This window comes from Strix uralensis, chromosome 1, assembly GCF_047716275.1.
Source record: "Strix uralensis isolate ZFMK-TIS-50842 chromosome 1, bStrUra1, whole genome shotgun sequence".
NCBI classification, from domain to species: domain Eukaryota; kingdom Metazoa; phylum Chordata; class Aves; order Strigiformes; family Strigidae; genus Strix; species Strix uralensis.
Window position 1 is genome coordinate 108,527,854 of NC_133972.1, and position 22,743 is coordinate 108,550,596.

The window sequence follows — 22,743 nt, forward strand, 5'->3', positions numbered from 1 at the left end:
AAAGATACTTAATAAAGTAGTTGAAAGATAATGATTACCCAGTCTCACCATTTGCACATGAAAGGTGGAGCAGAGAAGTTACAGTAATTTGTTGCCAGGCTTCACTGGAACAAACAGCTGCATTTTACTTATCTTCAGATATCAAAGAACTTGAGTGGGACAAAGATCACTCGGCTTGACAAGCATTCAAAGACCCCTCCAGCTCAAAACCAGAGATGTTTCAGAGGAAAATCACGAAAGGATTTAAACTTAAGCCTAGCAGCAACTCCTATTATACTAGCACGAAACCTACCACCATCCTCTCTGATCTTGTCAAAGCTAAGACAAGATGCTTTGCCTCCTTTCCCAATGCAGTGGCCTTGCACATTTCCAAAGGCTACAAGCAGACAGGTTCTTCCTCCCAGGAAACAAGAAGCTTCATGGGAGTTTTAAGCTGCTTTAAATCTGCTGTGGTCCTGCCCATCCCATGCAAGCTCCTCACTCAAACAACTAGTTTTCTGCCAAAGAGCTGTCTCAGAGACCTCAGCCACTGGGTCACACCAGTGCCAGGACAGAGGAGACAGGGTAGCAGCCCTGGGACAGTCTGACCAAGAGCAGACCGCATCCTCCAGCGCACCAGTGAGTTACACCTACACTGAGTGTCCAGAGAGCTGCTTCTCCCCACACCCCCCCTCCTCTTATACCGGAGCAGATAAACTGAAGACCTCATCACCTTCTCTGCACCCTTAACTTTATTGCCTCAGACTCATATAAGACTATTGTGAATATCTGTGCAGCTCAACCAAGAGCAAGATCAGAAGTGGTTCAGTATTATCCCTCAACATGTGCTGCAACCTCCTTTATTATTTAATATATCAGATGCCTTTAACAACAGCGGTAAAATCACATTGATCTTGTTTGGAAATACAACAGTTTGAGAAGGTGAAGTCAATGCCTGTGCATAAACAGGAAAGTTACTGAAGAAGCAAAAAGAAGATGTAAAAGACTTCAACTCAAGAGTTTTCCAACTATACCCACTCTAGAAGGCTGAGCATAGAGTTAAAGGGTTTAGGTAGCTGGAAATACGTTTCATTTTAGTTGCTGCCTCAAAGCCAGTTTTTGTGTTTAACACATGTGGTTAGACAGCCAACCACCATTCCTGGGGATTATCTGCTTAGAGTATGAAAGACAATAAAACAACCCACCATCGGTTTTTCAGTCAGACCTGGGCATGATTCCCATTAGCACATTTTTATTTTAAAACTGAGTGTGATTGCTCTGATTTTATAATGCAGGAAAGCTAAGCACAGATGTTGGTACTTTGAGCAGAACTGAACTTTGCCAGGTAAATAACAAATTGCAGTTATGAACCACTTCTGAACATACAGAAATATGTTGCATGGCACAGCAGTTTAAGTACATTAGTCACTGCATGCTGTTGAAGAAAAACAGTATCTTCCAATCTTTCATTTAATGTAAATGAAACCAAGCCAAATCCAAAACCCAACCAGGTAAATGCACATTTTTCCTTGTTGATTTTGGATCAAGCTTTAAGTGAGAACTGATGGTAGACAGCAGCTCTAACTGCTCAAGGAGAAAAGCAGCGACTGGTATTCAGTACTGGTTTACTGTCACAGTAATGGACTATTCAACTATAACTAAAAAAGAAAAGACATAGCAAGTTTCTGAAGATGGTACTTAATGGCTTTTTATACACTATCAGTTTTCCAGATGGCAAAATGCAAGACAATAGAGGTATCAGAAGACATCAGCCTTCTCCAAGTTCAGGCCACCTCAATTAACAGCAGCAGTTCATTTGTGGCATTTACTAAATTATGTAAGGCCCTGCTCCAGTTAGCTGTAGAGTGTGTTTTAGGGTTATTTGCTGTTAGAATGCTCTTCAGCTTCTTCAGTTTTTTTGCTCTTTACATCCCTGCAAAAAGTGTGATATTTGATAAAGTTATGCTGAAATACAGATCCAGCATCTGACACTCCAGCACTTACCACGAAAACACTTAAACCTTTAGAAAGCTTTAAAATTAATTTTACTGATGGAAAGATTGTGAATTTCATCTAGAATCTGCTTTAGGATTGACAAAGTGCCCCCACATTCATTAATTTACTGTTATTTTTATGGAAGTTGCTTAAGAGCAGTAGTAATACACCTGATTTACAGGAATAGCAGCTGTACTCATGCAACAGCCACATGCACAATCCCAGTCCCTGCTGACACTCTGTATGTCTTGTCAAGACTGCCTGAATATTTAAGTAAGTTTGTTATTTCTCCAAACCCCTAGTCCTTCAAGTTTTCCTTGAGAATTGTTCTGCTGAGGGACATGTTTTCATCAACACTACAGATTTATAGGAACAAGGCCACTTGCTGGAACTCAGGCAAAGAAAGCAGAGGTCCAAAACCTCAAACCACCATCAGGACACACCTCCTCTTGTGATGGGGACAAAACAAAAAGGCTTCTCAGAAGAGTTCATTTGACCTCAGTCTGGGATCAAGATGAGGCCTGGCAGTCTGCTCAAAATCTCTCTCACCTCCTTTGCTACTTGAGCTACAGCAGATTTTATTACTGCCCATGCAAACTCTATAAACCCTGAAGATGGTGGGAAGTGAAGGTCTGGTCATCAGCAGCCTCCATCACTTCTCCCAGAATCAGAATCATTAGTCTGGATTTACAGTGGTGTGCTCAGTTAGAATTAGAGCCAAATATTCCTCTCCATTCACTATGCTTGCTGTACTTCATCTTGGTCCTGGATCTACCCCTTTTCCTTGGAAAAATGCTGCACAGAGTATTTACAGAGTGATCAGCATGTTCATTTTGCAACACTTCCCTGAGCTTCTGAACTTCCTAGGTTAAACACACCATGGTAGGAAACCAAGCAAAAGAGGAAAATTCTTGAAGTCTCTGTTACCTAGTAGACCTCCACTTAGATCCTTATACCCCACTTACAAAGTTCAAGGAGTTGTTTCAGGCAGGTTTACAATGAAGAAGTCATTATAATTCTGCTATTTATTCCATTCTATTTAAAAGCTTCCAGTACAGCCTGGTTTGAACACATACTCTGCCTCAGGGAGACAGGCATTAAAGCAAGATTTGATAATAGTATTATTCCACTTCATCATATAAGGAAAACTGTAATGCATTCACAGTATGTAATACTAACTCCTTTCAGTTTTTCTGTTCTTTGTTCCTGCTTGAATTCATAGCTTACACTTAAATATTTTTGCAGTATTCAAGAGACTGTCTCAAGTACTGTAGTTTGATTTAAACACAGAACAAATGGAGTCTTGAAAAAATGATGACCAACTGCATCATCAGATAAGCTCTTCCTTCATGCAGGTCTTGGCTAGAGTACAAGAGTTCAGTTATTATGGAGCAAGTCAAACACATCCATAATTCCTTGCATTGTTCTAAGGTCTTTGAGACATCCGTCCCTTCCCCAGCAGCAGGCACCTTCCATAGAGAGTTCTGGGTATATCTGATACCAGTTACAGCCAAGTGAATAAATTCTTGGGCTCAAACCATCAACTGATATAAATCACTACTGTGCTAATGAAGTCAAAAAGAGCCACATCAGTTTACAACACAGGACACGACCCATACTTGCAGCCTGGGAAAGCAAGTCAAAGGAAAACTGCCTTTTCTTTTTATAGCCTGGTTCTCTAATTAGGATTTTTGTCTCCACTGTAATTTGGTATTGGAGATTAAAAAAAAAAAAAAAGATACTTTCAGATACCACATACTTCCAGCAAATGGACCACTATGAGCTATAAAAACTTGTCATAGCTGAGTTTACTCAAACATAACCTGCAAATGCCTCGGAGCCTTCAAGACCCCAGAAACTACGAACAGCAATTGTTGCAAGCACACTGGGAATGGCAATTCAGGTTTTTCATAAAAAAGCTGGCTAATAAGCACTGACATCCCCTGCATGAGGAGGGAACAGCTACTGTGATCCTGAGAAGTCTGGGGCTCAGGAGACTTGAACAAAAAGGAGGAAGTGGAATAAAACAGCCATCCCACACCTAGACACCAACCTGGCATGTAAGAGTCCAAGCAGCACGCATGTGGCTTCCCTCTGGGGACAAGCGAGAGAAGTGCTTTTGAACTGAAAAAGTGCAAGACTAAGCTCAGGTGAAAAACAACTAGGCAAACAAAAAATCAAACTAGTAAATATTTGCTTGATTATTGTGCAAAAAGTAAGCTACCTATTTTGCCACTCTGGGAACAAATAGCTAAGCTGTTTTAACATGACTGTATAATTCACTCAACAAGTGAAAGAATAACCCAGCTATAAACTGGGAAAACAGATGATAAATGCAGTTGATGAACAGCTTGCTCTGCTAGAAAAAAGACCTGAACTTCAACTATTCGGTCCTTCCATGCCTGCACACTTCTGTCCAGTTCTCTCAAACCCTCCCTCCTCTATAACACTATGAGAACAAGCTTTGGCAGCCACCTCCCAGGAGTTCTCCCACTGAAGGGACCCCTGATCCAACAGGCTAGGGAGCCCATGCCCTGCATTCTCCTTCAAAGTCACAAAGAAGGACTGGCCTTGTATTTTACTAGCATCCCTGTCAGCTTAATTTTCTATCTCTTAAGTCAGAGTTTAGGGTGTGAGCTGAAGCACTGCAAGCACACCACGTTCCCCTGGATGGCACAATGATTTCTAGTCACTTTGTTCTCCAATGCAGGTCTCCAAGAGAAGGACTAGCATTGCTCTGTCACCCCAGTCTGAAGACTGGGAAAACAGCAGGGGAGCAAAAGAAGAGGCAAACAAGATTTCAGTAACTCATTATTGTTGAAGGGATCAATTTCTAGAGACTTCTTCTCAGAAAGGGAAATGGACATGATTGTTTGGAAGCATTCACAAGTATGAATCTCAAATGTTAACCTCAGGAGTCCCTAATTAAAAGTGCCATTAATCAAAAGGATGGGCCAGAATTTACTGTTCGCTTCAGCTTTATAGAGGGAGCACAGGATAATGTGTGTTGTGAAAGCTTTCAGGCTTTGCCACACTGAGGTGGCATGGGCTCGTCTTCCCTCTTGCACGAGCTTCCTTAAGTGTCAGCATGATTCCTTCTGCTGAGCAACAGGTAAAAGAAAAGCTTTTTAAAATGGAAATACTGCACTTTTCCTTTAAGGTTACAAGGTACAAGCTTCCACAACTAGCATACCTCTACTGAAGAGGAGGGAGCATTTTTTCCACATGTAGTCAACAGTCTTCTCTCATTTGCCTACTTCTGCAATCAGCATTTTGGTGGCAACCCCCCTCCCAATGCAGAGTTAGGGATACTCAGTGGCTTCAGCAGTCTGCCCAAGCAGAGCAAGGACTGCTGCATTTGAACAGGATTAATCCAGAGACATGAATAAACTCGAACTGATGCAGGCATGACAAAGTCATGCAAGTGATTTCTCATGACCTGACCCACCATGAACATTCACAAGCCCTAACAGGCACTGCAGGAAGGAGACTTAATAGGACTTGTCATCCACCTTTGTGTTTTCTGCACAAGAAGGGAGAGCTAGCAACCCAAGTCCTCTTCCACTAGACCCTCTTCTACATTGCCTCCTTGAGCACTTACTCCCAGATAAAAGAAAGTGGCAGACAACATGCTCTGAATGGGCAGGGCCATACAGCCCTGGATGTATCTGACAACATTGAATCAAACCACATACTGTACCAGCTCATACCAACCAGCAGCCTGGAGCCGGCTGCTAAATCCTTATCAGTACAAACGCCCACACAGCAGAGAGCCCAGGCCCCAAAAGCTACATGACTGCTCAAAGTCTCAGATCAAGTCTCATTTCTGACTGCTACTGACAAGATTTTAATTCCAAAAGCCCTGTGCTATAAATCACTACATGACTGAAAAAAACTGTGGAGGTAGCATTAACACAGCGTTAGGTTCCCCTGGGATTTAAGGAGCACTGCAAAGAAGACAACTCGTTATAAAAAAGAATCCTCACCTGAAGTAACTGCCAAACATGGTCTTTAAGGAGAAGGTTTCAGGTATCTGCAATAAAATCTTGACAAGAACACACACAGCCACTTAAACCTGCTGTCATCTTGACACTTGGGCAATTCTGCCCAAGGTTTGCTTGATGATTCAAAATGGGAAGATTTAACACTCCTTAGTGTAAGGACAGAGGGGAGAATCATCATTTGTTTGTCTGCCAGGTCAACATAGTCAAGCAAGACTTCAATTGTGACAACTTTTTTTTTTTTAGTAGCTACGTATCTGTGTGCATTCACACACTATACAGGTATGAATCATTTGGGTAGGACACTGACTATTGAGATGGACAGATAAGATTTTAAAACGTGAAGTAGTAGTACTAGGATCCCCTCCCTCCTCACAACTCCCTCCAACAAGTGGAGTGGTGCAGCTGGCATGCTGAAGTGATGACACGGTACCAGCCGCAATAGGTACGCTCCCCTTGGAAAAGAAGGAGCGTATGGTGATTCTCAGCATGTTATCCTTCAAACACCTTACAGGCAGCAATGTGGTCTCTCCACCTACCCTGAAGCCATGCCATTCCTGCAAGTTGTAATGAAGTGCCTGAGAGGGCTCCTAGGTCCCTCTTACATCATTTCAGCCTTTAAATGGGGGCCACAAATCCACTCTTCACCTTGCCCCAGCACATTTTGAGGCATCAAAATTAAATCGCATCTTACCTTGTCTTTGTATAAAAACCCTGAGCAGTGGATGAGCACTTGAAACAGCCTTGAAGAAGTTGTCATCATTATTAATAGGGAGAAGGTCTCCATGCACATCAGCATATCCGATCATCACTTCCAGGTTGGCTATGTGATGAATGTGAAGAATTAGTTTGTAGAAGTCTTCAAACTTTCCTGGCTTGTAGCGATCCAGGGAGAACCTTCTGAATTCTGCCCCAAACTGCAAGAGAAAACAAACAGAGCATCTGCTGTCAAATGTCACCACAGCCCAATGCTCTAGCTTGGCATTTGAATGTGGTGTACACCACCCCTCTCTTCTATGATGAATTTAGTCACACACAGGTGCTTTCAAGTCTACAAATGGCCTTTTAGGTGCTCGCATTAGAACATAACCATGGCTACCAAGACACCACCCTGCTTGACGACATGCTCAAGTGCGCCACCTTAAAAGAAAGTGTATTTTTCAGATATTAAGTTTTCATTAAATCCTCTAGAGGATAAATGCATTTGTAGGATCTAACTTTGAAGCTCCATCATTTATCATCATCAATTCGGGCATCCACAGAACCATTTTCTCTGAAGCAAAAGTACTCACTCTACTGCTTTCAAAAGAAGTTACTCAGCTATTCAAACAACCTTATAAAAATTCTTTGCACGTTTCTCATCAATACCATTGGGATCCCAACCACAAGACCTTTAAAGAAGTGTGGTATGCGAGCGCACAGCTTGTTAATAGGAAATACACTCACTCTACATGCCCCCTGAATTTCCTGGTAATCCATACAGGAGGAGGAAAGTTCTTATTCTCAGTTAGTTTTCACAATTTTTCTGTCACTCCACTGGTTTTTATTTTTGAAGCTTTACAGACCAGTAAGTGGCTGTTAAAAAAGGGGGGGGTGTGGGGGGGGATTTGGCACAAGACAATCCAGGTTGTAAATCCATGAAGTTAGTTTAAGTTGGAAAGTGGTTGAGAAAAAGATTTCAATGGACCTTATTTCTGATATTAGAAACCAAATATGCTATTAAGAACAGGAGGAAAAAAAATAGATTCTCTAATCAAGGAAACAAAGAGTGAAAACAAGCATCTTGTTAAACTAAGTAGCTTAAATCATCTTTCTGGTACATTTAATTTCATAACCCAGATTGTACAGTACTAGTAAACTACTGTTCATCAACTGAACCTCTAAAACCCTGCTAACTCAATCCTGAAAGCATGGAACTACATCAACAAATCCAAAACCAAAGAAGGCTGTGACTAGGATCTCATGGAAGTTCTCATTTGCAAGTCAGTCATTACCAGGGCAAGAAACCAAAGACAAAAAACTAACAAGCAAACAAGGGAGGGAGGGGGGAAGAGATAATTTTCTGTAGATAAAATTCTTCCTCAAAATGGAGAATGACTTGCTTAGAGGTTCTCAGATGTTAAATCAACTATACATGCAAGCCACTCTTTTGCTGAGACTAACAAAAGTATGAATCATCACCACAATCATCTTCCAGAAAGAAAAAAACAAAAAATTACAAAAAACAACCCAAAAAAACCCACCCAACCAACCCTACTGGCTTTGGGTGCAAGCATGTTCTCAAATTACTTCCGCAGTTATAAAAATCCCACTCTTCAGCATCAAAGCCTAGATGTGATTATCTGAAAGCTTGTTTAGTCAAATTATGCTGCTTGTTTGTAATATTAACTGCTAGTTCCAGTTTGGATTTCAATTCAGAGTGCCCATCCAAACGCACAAAAGCTGAACAAACCACAGCTGGTTCCAATGGAGGAAAAACAGTCCTCCTTTGTCCTGCACCCCCTGCTCCTCTCCAGAAAAATCCAAGTGGCAACTTACTTCTGTTGACACGTTTCAAACTGAAAAAAGCTTAAGTCTTTTTATTTGGAAAGTATTTTAAAGTTTTCTTTTTCCTAAACTCAAACAAGAAGCAACCATCCATCTTTAAGTGACAAGTTTAACATCTACATGGTAAACTAAATGAGCAGGAACAAGATCTCTGTAGGCTTTGTTTAAAGCTGCACCTCCTGCTCTGCTCACCTGAACAGGAACACAATTCTTTTAGCCAAAAAAGCACCAGGCCAGGGTATTCAGATGCCAATCCCAGTAACCCCTGGTTTACTGGTCAGACATCATGTTCAGGACCATCAGCACGCACGGTACTTGCAAGGAAGCAGATGCTGTGCAGTCTCACCCCAGCCAGTCCAACACTCATCCTGCAGAACAACCACCCGGGCACTGGCCCCACACGGGCTGCTGGCGGAGTCCATTGGTCCTGCTCTGCCCGACGCACCCGCCGAGGCACAGCCCAGTTCTGTGCTGGGGATTCACACTCGGCAGGAAAGTGACATGGGAAAGGAGAGAGGAAAGAAGCAAATATAGTTGTTTACACATCGGTATGACCCACAGTTGAGCTTAAGCTGCCACAGGAGAGGAGGACAGGTGGTAGAAGGGCCAGGCCTTCCAGCCTAACGCCCGCAGGCACGGTTGTATCGGTGGAGTGTGAGGTGCGGGTAACAGTCCACCCACAGGGATGCAACTGCAGACTTGGGGCACTGAGGTCTGATGCGAACACTGTATAGTCAAATTAACTCGTTCACATGTTCAGCCTCAGGAAAGCCCAAGAGACAGTTTCCTTTGCCTAGGAACAGGACAACGATACGCAAATGCAAGCAAGGGAGGCAAGGGAGCTAGAAGGTGATTCTGCAGAGAGTCAGAGGAGGAGGGCAGAGTCTCTTCAAAAGAGATTTTAAGCAGATAACGTGGATGATGTTTTTTTGTTTAAAGGTTAGTATTACTGTAATAGTAGTTTAGCCCATCAGTTCACCCTGTGCATATACACAGGCAGCAATCATTGTCAGCGGGTCTTTTCAGAAGAGGGGAAAAAAACCGCTTCAGCAGTGACCCTTCATTCATCATCCCTAATGAGGCTGATAGAGAGTATCGCAGTAATAATAGGTTTTGCAGTACCACACAGCTTGGAGACTGGGTGCTCTGCATTGTATTCAGCCAGGATTTCTAGATAACATCCACCACGTATCTGCCAGAAACTACAAATTCTGAGGGCTGAGGGCTTTGCACAGATAGCCAAGGTGACTATGCTTTTCTAAGCTACAAACAAAGCTCATCTTTAGTATATCCCTCCACAGAAAGGCACACGGGGACTGGTGTCTGCCAGCAGTTTCTGCTAGAACAATACTGTATTACACTGTTTGATAAACTAATAGTTTTGACAAGCAGATTAGTTTTCTGTAATGAAGTAAATGATTCTGACTTATTTATCTAATGCAAATACTGCTTCTACTACTGCAGAAGTCAGAGGACAGGAGGGTCCAAGGGAACTGAGAAGAATTTAGTTTGACAGAGCTAATTATGACTGAAAAAAAAAAAAAGAAAGAACTGTATGTTTTGTTTCACAAACAATAAGCTCTGTCCCAAGAACCTCTGAAGTATCAGCCAGCCACTATACTTGCTGTCTGCAGCTAGATGACAAAAACCACCCAACAAAATACTATACATCAAGCAGGAACCTTGAGCAAAAACAGATGCCAAGAAAAAATTGCAGAAAAAAAAAAAGTGTTCTGATAAAAGTTGTGTTGAAGTCACAGCTAGCTGACCAAAACTTACACAGGCTGATCAAGAGCAATCAACTGCTTTTTTATTTTTTTCCTGGCAAGGGGAGACAAGAGGTCAGAGGAGAGGAGGGAGAGCAGGGAGCAGGATATTGAGGTTTGTTTACTTGGAGGGCTGTTATTTTGTGAAGTGAAATGGAAGAGTTGTTTGCAAGCAAAAGAGATCAACTTTTTTTTTTCTTTAAATTTTAAGTTTCAAAGTTTACAGGGTCAAAAATAAAGCTCTATGTTTATGAGGTGCCATCCCTCTAGCTTATTGCTGGCTTTGAGTTCAGGCTATTGTAATAAGAAAACATCAAAGAGCAACATTTAGCAATAAACATGAATTACATTAGCCACCTACTTCTCCCATGAAGTAAAAATCAGGAACAGAAAGAAAAACAAACACTCTCATCCTTGCATCGACAGTAATTTCTGCTTACCTACAAGATTTTCAAAATGGGGAAGACCTGATCAGGGCAGCTTTATGAGTGAGAAGGAGCAGAGGCCAAGGAGGAGGCAGAGGGAAGATGGTTTTGTGTTGGCTGACTTCATCTGGGACTTCGGAGTTCTGCTGTCACAGTCATGTCTATGTTTCTTGGTTCCCTCTTTCTCCCCAAGCCATGTCTTCCCCAGCTCACCCAGCACTCTCTTGCTCTGCTCCCAGTCTCATAGTGATTGTCACTAGTGGCAAGCAGATGTTCTCTGCAACAAGTTCTCTCTTCCCTTCAACCGCCTGCCCCAAAGCAGCTCTGCTCCATCCCAATGATCAAACTGAAGTGTGGGATTTCATGTTCTGCTCAGTCCCCTGCTCACCTCTTGCTATTTCTTCCAAGAGACAGTCACAAAAGCAAGACAACCATCTATCTGCCCTTCACAGGAACATCATCGCGGACAAAATTTCACTATCTTTTCCCTCAAACTTTTTTTCTGATTGGCATCATGCCATACTCCTACCCTCCTCCCTTGTATTCTCCCTTCACTCCCCCATAAAAATACAGCCATGCTTTAATATCTTCAATTCTTAGAATAGTTTCTCCCCTCAGAGAAACCCAGTGGTTCCCCTTCTTTTTCATGCTTCTTGGACACAACGCTTCATGTCTCTGCTCTTCATGTGAAAAACAGCCTTTACAACCCTTCCAACCCTCTCCAGCAGTCTGTGAGGCTCAGTCCATGACAACACTTTTCCCTCTTCTGCTTCTACTCGGAAGACAAATTCAGTTTCTTTTTCTGTCCCAATAACTCAGATCAACTTCTTAATGAGACACACCTCCCATGCAATCTCTTATTGATCTCTTCACAGATGCTCAGCTGCCAGCCCAAGGGCAACTTAAAGCTAAGCTTACCCTCTTCCCTGCTTCACCTACCTTCTTTCATGATTATCAGGCACAAGGTCATTACGCTGCCTTCCCAGCAACTGGAACTCCTGTACCTCCCTTCATCCAGGCAGTTGCATATATCTGTGTGTTAATTATCCAGATCTTTTCTGCCCAGTATCTTAAATCCATGGACACCATTCAGCTACTCATCTGCTCAGCTGGACTTTGCCTTGACTGCTGCTCTGTACTTTTCCCTTGTTCTCCTAAACGCTATTTTGCCTCACTACCACCCAACTATTTCTTAGTCAGTGGTACTTTGTGAAAATAGCTATCCACAAAATCTATTTGCCCAGCCTGTTTTTATGAACCCATTATCCCTTTCTTTGTTGCCCTGCTCCAGTAGCTCCTCTCCTATCAGGTCACCCACACAGCTGCTTTCTCCCTACTATCTCTCTCTTTCAGTCAGGACTGCCTCCAAGCAGCACACTGTGCCAGCCTTCCTCACTGCCTCAACTCTTGATATTTAAAGTTCTGTTCTCCTTCAAGAAACCGTCATTCACAGAAAAGCCTTTAAAAGAAATCTTTGCCTTAGGTAGTTGGTTTACCTTTCCAAAAGCAAATCTCCTCCTTTTTCTTCCAGTCCCCTACATCTCTGAGAACAAACCAAAGTCTGTTTGCAAATGATGCAGACCAAGCCGATCCTGTATTTTCAAGTGAACACCAAGCACCACACAGCTTTAGCACATATAGTGCATGGGATGCATGCATCCATGGCATGTCACCATCAGCACAAGGGGGAAAGGAACATTTGGCACCTTGCCACCCAGCGAGACAAAGGACCACCGAATCAGGAGGTCTAGTCAACACTGCCAAAGGCAGATAAACCCCAGAGCTTCCTGCAGAAAGGCAGCCCTGCACTAGTACAGGTCTTTAGCAAGAGCAAACCACTTTCTGAACATTTACTAAGAGAGATATCTGCGTGGTTACAAGACACCTGTATCCAGTAAGGGCTCTGGCTGGTTGCAAACTTTTTTAAGACCCTTTTAGTTTCCACCAGAGGTTTCCCCATGAGCTCAGGGCCAAGAACAGCTGCAGAGAAGTAATTCGATGCACACACACACACACCTAGCCAGACCTGACAGGGGACTGGGAACAGCTGTGCAGGGCAGAAGCAGGAGGGATGGCCCCGGGCTGGGTGGCCCTGGGCTAGAGCACCACACCCTGCCCCAGCGCTTCTGCCTCAATTAACTTCAGAAATTGCCAATGGGAACGGGACTACCTCTGTACTGGGGGATTTTGCCTTCACTTAGAGGGAGAGAATGTCTCCAAAGGTACATTTCATCTTTAACTTCTGGCCTGCATTGTAAAGGCAATTAGGAGCAAGCAAGCAATCCCTGGAAGAGCGTTTCTTGGTTACTAAAAGCTCAGATTAAGTGCATGCAAAGTCTCTTACAATGGGAATGATAAGGGACTACTGAGGACAGCACTATTAATTGCACCCCTGAAGAACTCCTCGGGGGTGGCTAGTCCTGCAGCCTACCAGACAGAGCCTCCACAGGTATTTTAACCTCATATGAGATACATTCCTTTCTGACTTGGCTGTAAACAACTTTTCAACTTTAAAGAGCACCTCAGCAAATTAAAGGTCCATTGTTTAGTGTCCTTTAGGACTGTTCCAGTGTGGCCAGACCAAAATTCAGAAAACTACTTGCATAAGACAGATGGGCTGGACAATTTTTTAAGCAGATCAGAAACGTCCAAGTTACTAGGCTAAAAATGATTACAGAAGCAAAGTCGAGAACCTGGAGGCAGGATCAAGAATAGGGCAGTATGGGTGATGCCAAAACAAGGCAGCAGCCTAGTCTTCTGGTCAATGCATCACAAGGGTATTGATAACCATCCAATTAGCACAGCTAGCACCCAAGCCTCTAACAAAAGACTAACTTTGGGAACATTGTCAGAGGAACTACCATCTTTCAGTAACTAGATTTTGACTTTTTTTTTTTTGTTTCGCAGGACCCGAGACTATAACCCTAGCACCAGAGCATATCCTCCCCCATTCCATGCTCTGTGAAGCCAAAGTAGCTCAAAGCACGTGTCCCAGCCTTCCCTGTATCTCCTACAGGCACTACTGCTCACATAGTACCAGGGTACAGGACAGCACTGCAGCTGTCACCTGAACAGAACTATCACAAAATGACTTGTCTGTGTGACACCTTTCCAGCTGAAAAGTTTGGCCTCTCATCTGTGAAGGGCAGCAGGCATGCACAGAACCAACTGTTGTGGCTCAGCTGCTGCACGGCAATTTGTTAAGCTGTGGTCACTTTCTCTAAAATCACCTAAGCATTTAAAGACAGGCTTAAGTTTACTAGATAGGACTGCTTCAGAAAGTCATCCTACTATGGGAAAAAAAGATTTGTAATAACAGAGGAACCAGGAGATTAGTAGATGATATTTAGCACATCAGAATAAATGTAATACCTGCTGTCAGAAGCTCAGCAAACTGGGAGGGAAAGGAACAGAGGTAAGATTTCTTAAGAGATTAACCTTTACAGTCTCCCTTGACATGTTTTGCAACAACCCAGACCATCTCAAGTTGCTATTGCTGTGGCATACTGTCTTCATTTGAGAGGGGGAAGCATTGCGGTTTTCTGAGTCCATGCCACATTTGGTTTGCATATAATCAAGTATGTTTTGAAGCTCAAAACCAGAAGTTAAATCAGCTGGTTACAGGGCTTTTCACTGCACTTATTTTAGTTTTATTCTTGGTATGACAAGTATGACCTTAACTTGGAAGAATCTAAAGTACTGCTTAAAAACTTAAAGCAGACTTAAAGTCTGTTTTAACATCCTGTAGGTTTAAAAAGAGTGATGCTTTTTGATCAATTTTGAAGTGTGCAACACATGGAAAACATTTCTTAAAACTTCAGAAGGCCTGTAAGGCTTCGGGGTTAGAGTGAAATCAAAGTACAAAAGGCTGGAAAACACAATTTGTAGACCTTTCTCACTTAGTTAACACCAGACAGAGAAGAAGCAGACCTTTAAAATCTCTTTACAGGGGACCGGTAAAAGCAAGTTCCTACCGCTATTGCTACAGTTACAACACTGCTTGATGTTCTGCTTTATACCTTTCAAATACACAATGTATGTACATACTGTAATAGCTAAACAGTCATGTGGACATCCAATACTGCCCAGGGACTGAGCAGTATCAGCAACTTGGGGGGGGGGGGGGGGGGGGGGGAAATGGGGACATAGGGCCAGAAGGATGTGAAAGGTTTAAAACAGCTATCTTAATGTAAAAACCACAGGTACAGTCCTTCTAAGAAAAGGAGACAACACATGAGCGGGACAAATCACCCACAAGCTGGGTATTACACCAATCTAGCAGTTGGGCAGGCTTGCTGAAGCAATGATTTCTACACTTGCCCAAGACCAAAACACATCATTTTATCTGCTAGCAACTTCCTAAGAGCACAGAGCACAGCTGATCCCAAACATGCTCTCTGTCTTCAAGGTCCAGAACACTATCATGTCTATACTCTGGATACATCAAAATATGTTTGAAAATTTGTTAGAAATCCATTTGCAGCATTCATGTGAACATCAATATTTATTGGAACAAAGTCAAAACAGGATGGGAGAAGAGAAAAAAAAATATGGTTATAGTTAACTGGATATATTAATGGGTTTGTTTATAGTAGTAGGATGCTAGTAACATTATTGTTAATTTGTAAATCAGTTTGTAATGCAAGAAAACATGACACTATTAAGAAGGCAGAAATGTCACAGTCAGCACTTGAGTCAGGTAGCTGCACTTTTATAATCCTCAGCCATCATCAAAAGTTCCTATTGTTCAGCAACAAAAAGGGTGTTTTTCCAAAGGACTATTTTTCAGTGAACCACGAGTGTATTTACCCACTTTTGAAAACATGAAAATGAATTCTTACTTGTACATCCAGCTTTCATGAAAGAATACAGTAGTAGTAAATACTCTTCTGCTGCTTTTGCACCAAAACCATAAAACTGTCAGTTTCAAAGTGCAAAAAACCACACTTTCACAAACAATTCAAAGGGCTACCATTTAAAGGCCTGAGGCAATCTTAAACATCTACTATTCCAGAATATCCAAGTGACTGGAGAAGAAAGATACACTTGGGCTGCTAGCTACCCTCCTATTTGAAAAGCTGTATATACAATTCAAGGGAAAAAAAAAATAAAAATTTTTTTCACTCAGAGCAGAATGAGAGAAGATTGGCTACATGGAGCTATAATTGAAGAGGTCTCACCATTAATGTAGGAATTCCTATTTTAAAAGCATTTGTTCTTCTGTAGACTTACACTCATGGGGAAAGAGGCCTGCAATCTCTCTGTAAAGCTAAGGAGAGAAAATGAAAAATAGGTTTGGGATCTCACAGCCACAGGCAGGATTCTTAACAAAACAAACAAGAAAAGCCTGACACATCGCATGCACTGGAGCTCTTGGTAAAAGGGAGAAGAGAGAGAGAAAGGGTTATCTAGAAACCTTTTTCAGAGATTACAGGCAATTTCTTCAGAGGGGACAGATACTTCACTTGTCACCCGACAAGGGAAAGGAGACTGTGAGTACTAGACACATGAGAATACACAGTTGTTTTAAGCCAGCAAGATAATGTGTTTTTGAATCCTGTCTAAAAGGGCTGAAACATTAATCCTGAGCTACACAGACAACACCTAGATAAGAACCAAGCTTCTAATGTATTCTGTCGTGAAAGACAGGAGAAGAAGGATAAAGTGTAATTACAATTCAATTAATATTTTCCTATGACATGTGCCAATTTCTAAGCAGGTTTCTCTTTATCCTTCCGCTTTCCTATCTCGCAATAAGCTTTTAAGTGTTTTGATTTTAAGGCCAGCTCTCAGGGGAGGAGACAGATGAAGGGAGGAAGCCCTGAGCCTGAAGAAAGAAGACTTCTTAAAGCAGAAGACAATAGCAATTCCCATCACTGCCATGTCTGAAAACAGATGTGCAGAGATGGCTGATGCTCTGTTTTCTCCTTCAGTATTTGCTCTAACACAGTGATCTGAGAGGTTTCTGCAGCACCTTACAGTCACCCAGCAAAAAACTGACCTGACGTATACCAAAAGGTATTACACAGCACCAGAAAGCTCATCCTTCTGCAAAGGCACACAGCCAAAGAACATATCACTGCGAATGTTCCCACCAAGTAGTCACAAGGCATTAAGATATCCACAGACATGACCATCAGGAGCTGAAGCACCCTTCTGGGCCACGTTCCCAGCGGGGGTGATCAGTCAGGCTAGGTCCAGGGATGGTGCAGGGTGGGTTAGACCAGCTGAACTCCCATCATCCACAAAACTCACACGTCTACTGGACAAGGAAAGAGGAATACCGCCTGCAGTTTTTGGCCCTTCAGCACAAAAAGGATGTTGAAAAACTGGGGTGAGTTCAGACAATAATATGCTTCCCCTCTTCTTCTCCCCCTACCCTTTTGTTGGGTTTTTTTGGGGTTTTTTTTGGTTTTTTAAAATAATCCTCTAACACGCATCAGGAATCTTAAAACTTAAGGATACATGGGGATTGTCAGAGAAGCGTCTTACCTGGTATGATACTAAGGATCTGACAAACTCTCCCCTTCCAATAATGAAGGGCACAAACCAACTTTCACGAACTTTCTTTTGGAGGAAAGGAAACAAACTCAGGAAATCCAGGCAAATATTGGTCAGTTTTCACAGGAGCCATTTCTGAATTGTGACTAATGCAACACACTATCTGGATGGTGGTTTATCCTTAAGGAAGGAACCAGCTGGTTATTGTAACAGAGGTAGGGATATCAAAACCCCAACATCTGCAGACTATTGCCCATCCAACTCTCCACAGCTATTTTTTGCAGGGCTCCTTCACGTCCAACTCGATCTCCAGAAAAGGAGAAAAGCTATTTCACGCCGTTGTGTAAAAGTGGCACGCTCTCACACCCAGCTCCTCTGCTAAAAGGGATTCCACCTGCCCACGGCCCGCCACTTCCCCAGCCTTTGAAAAGCCACCTGAGAATCCCTTGATCCCCAGCCAGCAGCATGCCCCAGCGCAGAGGCTGAGCTGCACCCACCTCCGCTCACCTGGCAGGCTGCGCTCTCAGGCGATAGCTGCAAAATCATGAGCGCTCAGACTCAACTTTCCAGTTTTCAGGCAGGTCTGGACAGGCCTCATACTTACAAAACACAGGCAACTAAATGTTTAAAAGGCAGACTACAACAGCTACCAAGAGCAGAATTATTAAATCTTTTTGTTTCCCCAGCCTTAGATAGTCCACCTAAACAAAAAAACCCCAACGCATATTTCTAGATGATCACAGCAAGACAACCCAATGACCCACAGCGACAAGACAGACAGCATCAGAACAGACCCTACAAGATTACCATGTTTTAACAAGAGGTATAAGGTCTTTAAACAGTACCTTGCCAGGTACCATTGGCCAGAGCTTTTCACTGGATCTGCTTCTAACCATTAAAGAGTAACTCCATGAGAGGGAACCTACGAGCTTTAGAGACAAAAGAACTGCAATGTCAGTACCAACCTCTGTTTGCCAACAACCTGCAACAGCCCGCTACATAAACAGTCTAGATGTTACTGCACACAAGTCACACCGACAGTATAACCCCACCAGCACCAGGAAATTCAACAGCACAGCTTCCACTGACCCATGCTGCATGTTGATGGATCATCACTAGGTAGGTGTAGGCCCTCAGCACAGCATTTTGAATTGAGCCTCTATTTTAAGTTTCCTTCCAATGCAGTACAGTTCTCTAAAGTAACTTCTGGGCCATCCGCAGAAACAACCCTGAGCTACAGAGGACCTCCAGTAAATCCCTCCCACCCACACAAGTTTATTTTCCTTCTCTCCAGAAGTCCACAGTCATTTGTACACTTAGAACCTCGCTCGCTCACTCTGTGTCTGTACAACTACGTAGGATTCACTTACAGGATTCCTGCAGCCATAAAGAAGGCTACGAAGTTGCTTTTTAATTGTTAATAGAACAAACTCAAGCTATGGCTATATTAAAGTAGAAAAGAGAGGATGAACTTTAAAAATAATTCTTATCTGTGGTCAAGGTTTTAGTTTGAAGCTCATACAGTGCATGGAATATAACTCAGTAACTGGAAAGCAGGACCTGGAGCATTTGGGGGCCACAACAGATACACTGTGTGTAGGTTACACCTTAGAACCAGTACAAGCTGAAACAAAACCTTCCAGGAATGGAAGCAGGATAGAACCTTCCAGACCAGCTGAGCCCCTTCAAGTAGCAACAGGAGGTTAGGAAACAAGGGCCTCAACCTACATTTCAGGTGTCACATTCCAAAATGACTGGAGAGACCCTCGCACATGAGTTAGTTCTCCCACTGAAGCCATCCCATCACCTCGGGTCTATGCGTCGCTCAAGGCTGTTTGATTTGAATGCAGGTATTAACAGCAGCAAGGGACAAAACCGGGGAGCACCAAGCACAAAGTCCCAAAGACATCACCTCCAACACCATCTCAGCAGGTGATCAGGACTGTGAGCAATTCCAGGCCATGCTAACATTACTCTGTACTCTTTTCAACTGTTGCATTGCCTACACCTTTTCTGTTGTATGTGTATAAACCACAGGCTTCCAGGGAGATTTCTCAGTTTTGCTTAAATGCTACTTATTTGCACATAGAGATGGCAAACAAGATTTTGATGGGCTGGTTGAAACGAGAGCGACCAGAGCCTCTTGAAGAGAGAGAGCTCAGCAAGGCCAACCATAGACACAGCCAGCCGTATCATCGTTTTAAGAAGCCGAGCGCCGGCAGACAGCTGTTTCTGCACGACAGCCCTGCAGATCACAACTCCTTCCCCAACAATACGAGCGTACAAAAGCTGGCCGGCTTATGGCGGGTGCGGGCACCCCCAGGTAACACCTGGTAAAGCCGCCGCAGGAGGGTGAAGCTTCCCGCAGGCCTCGCTCCGGCTTCTCCGACTCGGACCTACGGCAGGATTTCGGTGCTGCCATCCCCGGTGGGGGGGCCCGGCCCTTCTCCCTCCCAGCCCTACGCTCCTCTTGTCAAACCACGCCGGGGGACCCGACCCCACCACCCGGGAACGGCCGAAGCGCCGGGACGGCGTGGTCCGGCGGCTGCGGGGGGCTGGAGCACCCCAAGGCGGCATCGCCCCTGCGCTCCCACCCGCTCACCGGCGCCCCCGGCTCCAGCCCCAGCCCCCCGCGGCGGGCGAAGAGACCGGCGCTTTCCGAGCTGCCCCAGAAAGTTAGCGCCGAAGTCCCCGCGGCGAAACAAAAGATCGAGCGGGAGCGGCGGGCGCGGGGCCCCCGGCGCCCGCCCGCCCCGGCCCCGCCGCCGCGCCGGGGGCGGGCGGGGAAGGGTCGCGTCGCCGCCGCCTCACGCCGGGCAGGGGCGGCTCGCCGGGGGCGAGGCCAGGAGCGGCGCCCGGAGCGGGGATCCCGCCTCTCCGCGAACTGCCGCCAGCCGGTCACCGCTCTCCGGGCTGCGGCTGGGGCACGGCTCCGGCACAGCGGGCGGGGAGGCGGCGGCGGGGGGGGAAGGGGTACGGGAGGGGCTCCATTCATTTTGGGGAGAGCCGCTGGGAGCGGGCCGGGCAGGGACGCACCCGGCCGCCGCCGGTCGAGGCCGCGCCGCGCTCTCCTCACCTTACTCTTCACTTCCACCGCGCTGCACTCCAGATACCGCAGAGTCTGAGATTTGTTGAAACTCCGGTTCATCTTCCCGGCCCCGCTGCCTTCCCCCCCTCCCTCCCGCGCCGCCGCCGCCTCCCGCCCGCCCGCCGCGGGCCGCGCGCCCCCGGGCCGCCCCCGCGAGCCGATCGCCCCGCGCGCGGCAGGCGGCACGCGGCGCCCCGCTACCGCTCCGCTCCGGCCACTTTGTCCCGGCGCGCCAATGAGAGCGGCCGCTCCGCTGGGCTCGCGCTCCGGCTCCCAACAGCCGCGCGCCCGCGGCTGGCCGGCGGGCGGGCGCCTGGAGCGCCCGGGCACGCCCCCGGACACGCCCACTCCCCGGTTTAGCCCCGCCCCGCCCGGCGGCGCCCCGCCCCTCGGCGGCCGCCGAGCTCCGGGGCGGCGCGGCCCGGCCCCACGCGTGTGCGCGGCGGCGAGGCGGGGCGGGGGGGGGAAACGGGCGGCGCTGAGGACAGCCCCGGCAGGGCTGCCGTGCCGCAGAAGGGAATTGCCCCCGGGGCGGTTAAACCGAGGGCGGGCGGTCAGGCCAGTGCGGGGCCGGCCTGCCGTGCGCGCCCCGCCGAGGGCGGGCGGCAGCCGGGGCTGGAGGGGCTGCAGGGGCGCCGCGGTAGAGCTTTGCCCCGAGAGGCTGGCGGGGCTGCCGGTCCCAAAGGAAGACCCTTTGTTCTGGGTCGGTGTGAGGCCCCGGCGCTTGGCAGGCGAGTGCACCTGCCCGGGTTCACAGACGGTGAGCGGTCCCGCTGCCGAAATCACCGATGATGCGGAAAGTGCACCCAAAGGAGCCGTGACGCGATGGGCCCAGCCCAGAGCAGGGGTGGTCGGAGGTGCCCGTTGTGTGCCACGGAGACCCGCACGGACTTTCCAGACAGCACTGATTATCCATAAAGTGTGTTGGGACCTGAAAAGTGCTGCGAGTCGTTAATTTGAGACCACAGATCATCAGGTTTGGGAGGAGAGTTTCCACCACTCCCTCCTTGAAATAAATCAGTGGACTGCCTCCCTCTGCGAGCGGCCCTTATTAATTAGGTAAGATACTAATTTGAGAATCTCCAAGGAACTTGTTTCTTTCCATCTTCTGCCAAGGATCTTTATAATTCTAACAAGATCTTTTCCCTTCAGTCAATTTCTTTTAGTCACTGAGAGCCTTTGACAGAGGTATTTTTTCCTACACAGTCCTGCCCAAAACATCAGTTGTGATGTAAAGAAGCTGAGGACAAGGCACAGACCTGTGCAACCAGTTTTCTACTGCTGACATCTCCTAGGATCGTCTGCCCATCTAAGGAAGGAGCATAAAGTCCTAGCAGACGTGACAAATCGCCCATCTCCCCTTCTCCAGACCCTCTGGGCAGGTGTCGATGGCAGCAATGGGGAATACCTGCGAATTTAGGGGCAAAACAAAGCACTGAGTTGACTTTTCATGTGACTCCAAGTGAGAGGATCAAAGCAGATGCCCCAGCTACAAACCAGCTCCAGCTTACTGGAAAATGGATTTGAAATGAACGCTTGCCATATGTTCTGGGCTTACACTGTGTTTGGAAGGCTTGCTGTATGTTAAACTGGAAAAATAAAGTCTAGAGAGCTGAGAAAGGAAATGTTTGTGTGAAGTTGATCTTTTTCTCTTTTTATCTTAGCATGAGCAATGCAGCAGCTTTGCTTTCCTGCTGTGATGGCCAAGGCTGAGCTGTGCAGGGAGATAGAGCATCCCCCAGGGTGCTCAGGGGCTAAACATCCCTTTTGGGATGCTTCCATTTAAAGCTGGACCTTGAAATCCAACAGCTGGATCCACATGGTTTAGTGGTTCAACATCTGGAGCAAGAAGGCCAGTTCGCTGGAGTGAAGTTAATCCGTAGCTGAAGGACCGGTCTTGTCCTGTAACCTCCAAGGGGGAAATACTGGTATTACTCGCATCACTGGGAGCATTAGCGGGGACTTTAGGTGGGATGTCATTCCAGCCCACCTGTCCTCCAGCTGACCCTCGGAAAGGGATCCTGCTGTTTGCATTATCTCCTGGGTCAGGAAAGAGCCCCCGGAGTGCGCGTACACATTTCAGACACGTGGTGATGTGGTTGAATTCAGAATCACAACCACAAAGAAGGAAAAGTCTTTATTAATTTTTGTTTCAAATTTTCAGTTTGTTTGTTTTTTCTTAGAAAAAGTAAGTTCTCAGCAGTTGGCAATCGATAAGCAATTTAATTTTAGTCTTAAGTTCAGATCCGGTACTTTTTCTATTTGTGGTGTTCATTTGAGAAGTACATATTAAACTCATTTGTCTTTTTTTATTTTATGCTTCCTTCAGGGAGTGCATGTGCTTCATTACCATCTCTTTTATATTAATAAAGACTCTTCAAACTAATAATGCCTACCAAGCTGTGTGTAACCAGAATGGGCATTCAGTTAAAATGAACAAA

General features: G+C 45.5%; 1 protein-coding gene across 2 annotated transcripts in view; it reads right to left on the bottom strand.

Annotated features, from left to right (window-relative positions):
* Positions 1 to 20,392, bottom strand: part of PARD6G (par-6 family cell polarity regulator gamma) — a 68,991-nt gene extending 48,599 nt beyond the window's left edge. Inside the window, exons 1-2 of one of the 2 annotated variants that reach the window (XM_074876742.1) lie at positions 20,291 to 20,392; positions 6,670 to 6,892 (exon numbers count right to left, since the gene is read on the bottom strand). In XM_074876742.1, the coding sequence (XP_074732843.1) occupies positions 6,670 to 6,892; positions 20,291 to 20,362 (295 nt within the window). In that variant the 5' untranslated portion in view covers positions 20,363 to 20,392. The remainder of the gene's footprint in view (positions 1 to 6,669; positions 6,893 to 20,290) is intronic. The other variant, XM_074876751.1, reaches the window with a different exon arrangement.
* Between the last annotated feature and the right edge of the window lie 2,351 nt (positions 20,393 to 22,743).